Source organism: Oncorhynchus masou, chromosome 33, assembly GCF_036934945.1.
Source record: "Oncorhynchus masou masou isolate Uvic2021 chromosome 33, UVic_Omas_1.1, whole genome shotgun sequence".
NCBI classification, from domain to species: domain Eukaryota; kingdom Metazoa; phylum Chordata; class Actinopteri; order Salmoniformes; family Salmonidae; genus Oncorhynchus; species Oncorhynchus masou.
The window spans coordinates 20089788-20099333 of NC_088244.1; the positions used below are offsets into that span (position 1 = coordinate 20089788).

At 41.9% G+C, this 9546-nt stretch overlaps 1 protein-coding gene across 1 annotated transcript; it reads left to right on the top strand.

Moving 5' to 3' along the window:
• Positions 1-268: 268 nt before the first annotated feature.
• Positions 269-6616, top strand: LOC135527985 (troponin C, slow skeletal and cardiac muscles-like). Its single transcript, XM_064956711.1, has 6 exons — positions 269-388; positions 1814-1844; positions 2140-2286; positions 4617-4731; positions 5378-5514; positions 5769-6616. Exons 1-6 carry the CDS (start codon positions 365-367, stop codon positions 5798-5800), a joined length of 486 nt encoding a protein of 161 aa, XP_064812783.1. The 5' UTR covers positions 269-364; the 3' UTR covers positions 5801-6616.
• The last annotated feature ends 2930 nt before the right edge of the window (positions 6617-9546 follow it).

Below are 9546 nucleotides of genomic sequence, written 5' to 3' on the forward strand. Positions count from 1 at the left end.
CCTCTGGTCACAGTTTAATGGTGAATGTTGAGTGTCTCCAGCCCTCTCCCTGGAGATTAGGGTTCGCCATGCATTCCCCTTCACTTCATTCCATTCCAAAGTGTGCCCCCTAAGAGTGGGCTCCTTTTTATCTGAGCCTGGTTATTGTTACACACACGCATACACACACAGATGCACGTGAGACACCAAGAGGGCTGGACAGGCAAGCACGGTAGGGAGGGACCAGGCCCTGCCAGGCTCCAGTTATAAAACCCTCCCAGCATGGGGCCAGTGTCCTGTCCTGCTCCGAGCTGTGGTCTAACTCCCTCCTCTCTGCCACTACACCCCACGGACAGACGGGCAGCGGCCAAGTCAAGCCGCCACCATGAACGACATCTACAAAGCAGCGGTAAGTCCCCCTTCACTCCTACAACAGGGCACATTGTTTAGGGAGACAGTGAAAGTGTTTGTATTTGGTACGGAGCGTCATAATATAAGAATTGATTGAAATATGTTCAATTTTGGATTTTCAGTGATAGTTGAGACAAGTTTTTGGTTATGTGGTCTCTGCCAAGTTAAGTCAAAATTGTTGTCAGATTTCTGTGTAAAGTTTGGTTACCATTTCAAATGAACACTTCAGGATTCACCTTTGATTTTAATGAAAGGTACCTGTAATACTTAGTTTAAAAAATAGAGGATAATTTTTTTTAGATAAACAATTATTTCAAATGATATACATATGGATATTCCCCAGCAAAATGTCCATGAATGTAGCAATTTGTAATTCTGACATTGCTCAGATAATTCAACTTCCATAACAAATTGTGTCTGTCAAGCGAACACACACACCAGCTTTTGAGGAGTGAGGCGAGACGCCATACATCTAGATGCCGTGCCTCTTGAAGCCTATCAGTGTTGATAGGTGCACTCCAGGGCCAGAAGCAGGACAAGACCTTGGTCCACACTGTGGGTTCATTCATGACTACAAATGGAGTAGTCCCACTTCTTATAGGCTAATTTAGGCCAGTTGCTCAGAGCCTCCTCCATGTGTGTTTCTGTGATGTCAGAGGAGGGCTTCAGGTCTAGATACCCCCACCCCCGCCCCCATTATCTGTGTGAGCTGCTGGCAGGGCTGTATGTTTATGTGCCTAGCTATCCCTGCCTGTTGCCTGGTGGCTGGTGGGCTGGACTACTACGCATGTATCAGCTGGAAATTACAGTCGTAAGTTAAGTCGAACTTAAGTAAAACACACTGGAATGTGTGTGTGTGTGTATCGATGTTTGGATGGACATTGTTCAGAGTGTGTGTTTCATTTGTGGTGGACGACAGACAACTAACTCTTACATAAGCAGCTATCCCCCTCTCACATTTGTGGTAGCTTTTCCAGGATGGATGACCAAGTGTGAAGGACTAAACATAACTGTACCTTTGGTGGGTGAATAAGCTATGTGTAAACTAAAGAAACATTTGAGGTGAACTGTTCCAGAGAATGGGTTCCGCGTTCTGGAGTTTACCGTAAGTCCTCTGAAGGATTCTTTTCATACACTAGATTTCTCGATCAACTGTTTATGATTTAGGACGGGACCTTTCTCACAGAGTAATCTGAAAACTCCACAAAAAAAACATTAAAATGAATGGAAGAACATAGGTAATAGAGGTATCATATACATGTTATTGCAAGAATGAAAAATAAGACATTATGCAGTAAAAAAAAACAGTAAATCGACGTTATGATTTGAGGTTGTAAAAGTAATGTACAACTGTAGTTAAAGAATGGATTCCATAAAATACATTGATTCAATTGCTTCTGAAAACGTCCCATTTCTTAAATAGGTAGAGCAGCTGACAGACGAGCAGAAAAACGGTATGTAAAATGTATTCATTTTTATTTCATTATGGTTTGCTAATCTATGTGGGATATATCCTCAAGTTTCGCTCAATTGAATCACATCTAAAACAATATTAAGCTTAAAAATGTGTACCATTCTCTCCTTCAGACCAAAATTAAAAGTAAACGTTAGATTTCTCAGGAGGATTAAATAAGATGATTGACTGAGAAACCATTTTTTACACTACAGTATCCCACACGTAGAACTGGCCATGGAAAAAGAGGGGAAGTGGAAAAGAATTAGAATATGGTCCTGTGCTGTGTGTTCCAGAGTTCAAGGCGGCCTTTGACATCTTTATCCAGGATGCGGAGGATGGCTGCATCAGTACCAAGGAGCTGGGCAAGGTGATGAGGATGCTGGGGCAGAACCCCACCCCCGAGGAGCTGCAGGAGATGATAGATGAGGTGGATGAAGATGGTAAACACACACACACATGAAAGAGAGACTCAAATGATCACAATAGGCACATTTATTTCCCATCAATAGTTCCCATAATGATTCACGTATGAGAGTATTTGGTGAGCTCATCAGACGTGGACAAGAATGGTACACAACAAAGACAAGCACTAGTGGTCTGCTCATCAAAAGGCCAATTCATGGCTCAGCAGGGACAGTTGTACACTGTTCTTTGTAAGACCGTAAACACACGAATGCACATCACTTGGCTGAGTAGAGTATCTCCTGACATGTAACTGCTACAGATGTAGGATCTTAATTTGACCTATATTTTCACAGCAAAATAATCAAAAGTCAAATTAAATCAAATTTTATTAGTCAAATGCGCCGAATACAACAGGTGTTAGTAGACCTTACAGTGAAATGCTTTCTTACGAGCCCCTAAACGAACAAGAATAAGATACAAAAGTAACAAGTAATTAAAAGGAGCAGTAAAAGAATAATACATACAGGGGGGTGCCGGTACAGAGTCAATGAGCAGGGGCACCGGTTAGTTGAGGTAGTATGTACATGTAGGTAGAGTTAATTAAAGTGACTATGCATAGATGACAACAGAGAGTGGCAGTGATGTGCAGAGGGGAGGAGGGGAGGGGAGCAATGTGAATAGTTTGGGTAGCCATTTGACTAGATGTTCAGGAGTCTTATGGCTTGGGGGTAGAAGCTGTTTAGAAGCTTCTTGGAACTAGACTTGGCACTCCATTACCGCTTGCCGTGTGGTAGCAGAGTGAGCGGTTTATGACTGGGGTGGCTGGAGTCTTTAACAATTTTCAGGGCCTTCCTCTGACACTGCCTGGTATAGAGGTCCTGGATGGCAGGAAGCTTGATGTACTTGGCCGTTTGCACTACCCTCTGTAGTGCCTTGCGGTCAGAGGCCAAGAAGTTGCCATACCAGGCAGTGATGCAACCAGTCGGGATGCTCTCGATGGTGCAGCTGTAGAAAGTTTTGAGGATCTGAGGACTTTTGTCGTGCCCTCTTCAAGACTGTCATGGTGTACTTGGACCATGTTAGTTTGTTGGTAATGTGGACACCAAATAACTTGAAGCTCTCAACCTGCTCCACTGCAACCCAGTTGATGAGAATGTGAGTGTGCTCGGTCCTCTTTTTCCTGTAGTCCACAATAATCTCCTTTTGTCTTGATCACGTTGAGGGAGAGGTTGTCATCCTGGCATCACACGGCCAGGCCTCTGACCTCCTCCCTATAGGCTGTCTCATTATTGTCGGTGATCAGGCCTACCACTGTTGTGTCATCGGCAAATTTAATGATGGAGTCGTGCCTGGCCGTGCAGTCATGAGTGAACAGGGAGTACAGGAAGGGGCTAGGCAAGTACCCCTGAGGGGCATCTGTGTTGAGGATCAGCGTGGTGGATGTGTTGTTACCTACCCTTACCAACTGGCCCGTCAGGAAGTCCAGGATCCCGTTGCAGAGGGAGGTGTTTAGTCCCAGGGTCCTTAGCTTATTGATGAGCTTTGAGGGCACTATGGTGTTGAACGCTGTCAATGAATAGCATTCTCACATAGGTGTTCCTTCTGTCCAGATGGGAAAGGGCAGTGTGGAGTGCAATAGAGACTGCATCATCTGTGGATCTGTTGGGGCGGTATGCAAATTGTAGTGGGTCTAGGGTTTCTGGGATGATGGTGTTGAGGTGAGACATGACCAGTCTTTCAAACCACTTCAAAGCACGTGAATGCTACGGGTCGGTAGTCATTTAGGCAGGTTACCTTAGTGTTCTTGGGCACAGGCACTATGGTGGTCTGCTTGAAACGTTGGTATTACAGACTCGGACAAGGAGAGGTTGAAAATGTCAGTGAAGACACTTGCTCATTGGTCAGCGCATGCTCACAGTACACATCCTGGTAATCGTCTGGCACTCACTCACATCGGCTGAGGATGAGCGTGATCACACAGTCTTCCGGTACAGCTGGTGCTCTCATGCATGTTTCAGTGTTATTTGCTTCGAAGCGAGCATAGAAGTAGTTTAGCTCATACGGTAGGCTCCTGGTCCTGCAGCAACAGGATTATAACGTTTAGTCCATAATATTGCTTGATCAGTGGTTAGGCTATTAGCTGGCCAAAAGCAGGCTACATGAAAAGTGCAATATGGTTAATATAACCATGTGTTGGTGAGGGTTTTCAGTGAATTCATGTAAATCCCAAAGCTCATATGCATTTCCTGCGGTGCAGGAAAATTCTCAGCATAAAAAGAGTAATCAACTGAAGGTCTATATATCAAAGACAGGCTCCTTGACCCAAAACGTTGTGTGAAATCATCCTGTTGCTGTGTCTTTGCAGGCAGTGGAACTGTGGACTTTGATGAGTTCCTGGTGATGATGGTGAGGTGCATGAAGGACGACAGCAAAGGGAAAACAGAGGAGGAACTGGCAGATCTCTTCTGCATGTTTGACAAGTATGTTTATCCTCATAAGTACATGAGGAGACTCATAAGGGGGATGAACTCTGGAAAAGTAACTCTTCATAGTCTTACCCAACTAACCCACAGTTTATGGATGGATTATAGCGTATTAGATTTATACAGTGCTTTTCACCAGGACTAACATGTTCAACACTCTATAGGAGTACCTTACCCTGCTATCATCAATGTGCAGAACCCACATGGTTGATATATGACTCACTACACCGACTCCAGCTGAACGTTTGGGATTTGTATATTCAAAAAAGATAAATTTTGCCTTAGATGGTTCTTGATAACTACACATTTTTTGTAAATCAGATTTATTGGATCAGTTGGTGCAATTCTACCACCAGGATAGAGATACACAGGAATGTACACTATAGTTGTAGCTTGTTGTGACAGTTAGTTTCTCTTTTAGCCTACTTGTCATTGGCAACTATGAAGCCTTTTTAAATACAGAAACAGTCATGTAGCCAGGTAAACAAATATATAATAATAATAATAATAATAATAATTTGTGCCATTTAGCAGACACTTTTATCCATGACTTACATTCATGCGTGCATTTTTGTATGGGTGGTCCCAGCAGGAACAGATTTGTAAAGCAGTATAAATAATCCTCTTCTCCTAATGCCCCCAGGAATGCGGACGGCTATATAGACCTGCAGGAGCTGAAGGTAATGCTGGAGGCCACAGGGGAGGCCATCACTGAGGACGACATTGAGGAGCTCATGAAGGACGGAGACAAGAACAACGATGGGAAAATTGACTACGACGGTGAGGTTTTGACAATGACATACTATGGAGACAAACATTCCTTCCTCTGATCTTGCATTCATGATAATAATGCAATTGAAAAAATATGGATATTTCACTGCTGAAAGGGAAATTGTCAATATAAATGATGCAGGGTAACATATTATTCACAAGTAACGCAGTGTGGTGACCAAAGTGATTAAATTGTTTTTCTTTGTGTTCAATTAAGATTGTAGTTGACTAAATGACTCCCCTTCTCCCCCCCTTCATTCCAGAGTTTTTAGAGTTCATGAAAGGAGTAGAATAAAGAACATCAACAGACAACAGAGTCCCCTGGCCCTTGATGACATCACAGACATCTATGGACAACCGGAGGCTGACTTTTGGATGTCATCGGCAGAACTTCTGAACGACTTGCACGGTTTAGTTGAATAATCAATCTATCTAATTGCTTACATATTTTTAGAACGACCATTTCTTGCATTGTTTTAAATACAGTTTGTAACTCGTTTTGGTGTCCATAGACTGCATTTGTTTAAATGTAAGCAGCCGAAAAGAATCACATAACTCGCATATCACTTCATTTTGGCTACTTGAACTATGTATTACTGTTTTATGGCAAATGTCATGTGTACAGTTTACACATCTCTTCTTTTCCAAAGTTGCTGACGTTGTGTTGCCGGACCGAATGCTTTTTGAAATGCATCCTATTAGTCATAGGACAGTGCATCTGTTCGTAGAAGTCCCTGTAATTAGACTCAGCCCATTAGTAGCCTAAGCCTACATTTAAATGTACATTTATGTAGTTCTGTCCTTGAGCTGTTATTGTCTATTAATGTTCTGTATTATGTCATGTCTCATGTTTTGTATGGACCTCAGGAAGAGTAGCTGCCGCTATCGCAACTACTAATGGGGATCCAATCAAATACATCAACACCGATACCAAATGTGACGTAGCCACAGTGCAGACAAGGTATAATGCAATGGTTGTATGTTTAACATATTCTCTCAGGGCTAGTTACTCTGCTGGAAAGCCTGTGTTGGATGTACCTACCATACATATGCCTAGAATGTACACTCAAGTAATAAATGAGTTAGCCAAAGCAACATCTGGTTTGTCTGATGTCATATTAGTTTGAAAGTGTTTGTTTCAATGGAGAGTTTTGGGCTGTCCTGCTAACGCTCAATAAGATCATATATTTAGTTGGTAAGAATCTTTCCTCATAACCTGTGAACTTTTACTCCAACACTCCCTTCTGATGTATTCACATTGCTCTTCAATTGATTTCACTGTACATTTTAATGCCACACATAGAATCTTCTCTGCAGGGTTTATGTGGCAGGTTGAACATGTTCCAGCAGTCATATGGTCGGAGGGCCAGTATCTAATTACACAATGTAACAATACACGCTATTTGTGTGTGTTCACAATACACTATCAAACAGCTCCTTACCCGCAGCTCTTCTGATGTCATATACCTCATCTCTTGTAAATGCAATAAACAGAATCTGGACAAAACCAGTCGACCGATAAGAATACGCATTATAGAAAACACGACTGCTGTAAGGAGAAATGACACTAAGTCCCCTAACGCAGGTCGTTTCTCCGAGGCCGGTCACCCCGTCTCCTCCATATCCTTCGGTGCTATACAGCAGATAAAAAGGTTCACGCTGGGGTGTTCATCTTGAATGAAGTCTTCTCCAGACAGAATGTAGGTGGATGTTCTATTTAAAAACTCTCCACCCATCAGGCATGAATGAAGAATGGTTATTGAAGTGTTTTCTGTAGCTGGTATCTTGCCTCTTATTTGGGTTTGATACACCCACCTAGTGGTGTTGTGTGTATATATATATTTTCATATATAATCTAGATCAGACATTCTATTTGGGTGTTTATATACGTTTATGAAGGGGAAGCTCCAGAGAGCCCAGAAGAAACTGATCAGGGTAGTATTGAAGCTGAGCCCACTTACTCACATAGGCAGGCGCTGCTTTCAGAAGCTCAACTGGCTGCCTGTAGAGGCTAGGGTGTCCCTGATTAGACTGGGTTTGGTTTACAGGAGTATTTACGGTTCTGCGCAAAGATATCTAATGGATTACTTTCCCAATGTTAGGGATGCACACAATCACAGCACCAGATCAGTTGTAGCTAATTGTGTGCTTCTACAGGTTCAGGAGTAATACTGGGAAAGGTACTATCTTGTATACCACGTACTACGTATTCTCAATTGGATTGAGGTCTGGTCTTTGGTCTAGGCCATTCCAAGACAATTAAATGTTTCTCCTTAAACCACTTGAGTGTTGCTTTAGCAGTATGCTTAGGGTCATTGTCCACAGCATGATGCTGCCACAACCATGCTTCCCTGTGGGGATGGTATTCTCAGGGTGATGAGAGGTGTTGAGTTTGCACCAGACATAGCGTTTTCCCTGATGGCCAAAAAGCTCAATTTTAGTCTCATCTGAACAGAGTACCTTCTTCCATAAGTCTCCCACATGGCTTTTGGTGAAAACCAAATGTGTTTGCTTATTTTTTTCTTTAAGCAATGGCTTTTTTCTGGACACTCTTCCGTAAAGCTGTAAAGCCCAGCTCTGTGGAGTGTATGGCTTAAAGTGGTCCTATGGACAGATACTCCAATATCCGCTGTAGAGCTTTGCAGCTCCGTTAGGGTTATCTTTGGTCTCTTTGTTGCCCCTCTAATTAATGCCCTCATTGCATGGTCCATGAGTTTTGGTGGGGCGGCCCTCGCTTGACAGGTTTGTTGTGGTGCCATATTCTTTCCATTTTTTAATAATGGATTTAATGGTGCTCCGTGGGATGTTCAAAGTTTCGGATATATTGTTTTATAACTCAACCCTGATCTGTACTTCTCCACAACTTTGTTCCTGACCTGTTTGGGGAGCTCCTTGGTCTTCATGGTTCCGCTTTCTTGGTGGTGCCCCTTGCTTAGTGGTGTTGCAGACTCTGGGGCCTTTCAGAACATGTGTATACTGAGATCATGTGACACTCAAATAAAGTCCACCTGTGTGCAATCTAACTAATTATGTGTCTTCTGAAGGTAATTGGTTGCACCAGATCTTATTTAGGTTGTTTCAGTGCAACGGGGGTTAAAACAGACGCAGCAACACTTTTCAGATTTACATTTTTTTAATTTTTAAACAAGTTATTTTTTTTTCATTTCACTTCACCAATTTGGAATATTTTGTGTATGTCCGTTACATGAAATCCAAGTAAAAATCAATTTAAATTACAGGTTGTAATTAACTAAATAAATTAACAATAAACTAAACGAAAATGACAATTGTACTAGGTACTAATTTATATATTTTCTGATGTATTTTCTTGCCCGATCATGTGACACATGCAATTATCAATGGCATAGAAATCAGGTGTGTGCCGACAATTAACACAGATGATGGCAATCACTTGACTATCAAGTTGACAATCAAAAGCCTTTAGCCCTTATGAGGCAGAGGACCAGTCCAGAGAAGAAGATGCTCCAATACTTAAGCCTGTGAGACATTGTGTTAGTGTACTATACTGACATCAAGTGTTCTCATTGTCTTGGATTGGATATTTCAGTTCAATGGAGTGTTGAAAATATTGGGATACTGATTAAGGAGCAAGGAATTTCCTTTTCAGAAAATGTGAGACCATACTAATTGAATAACTATAAATAGATTTTCAGATTGCTGTAGTCATAATCATTGACATGCACTAACTTCAAATTAATCTACAGATATTGCCTCTCTAATTTGTATTAATTGTGGACAAAACCTGTCCTGGTGGATACACATGCGACAGACATGCTTTTTAAATGCTCAGAAGATCAACATCGTGCAGTTATCTTTCTTACCACTAAGTGTCAGTAGAAAGACATTCAATCACTGAGAGGCCATAATCATCATTGATGGAAGACGGCATGTCAGTCCCCGAGTGTAATGATATCCAATTACTATATCATAATACACAATTTGGTTATTTGACTTTGTTAAAAACAAGTGTAACCGCTCTAGAACTGTAATACAAACCTCAAACACGAACATGTGAGCTAC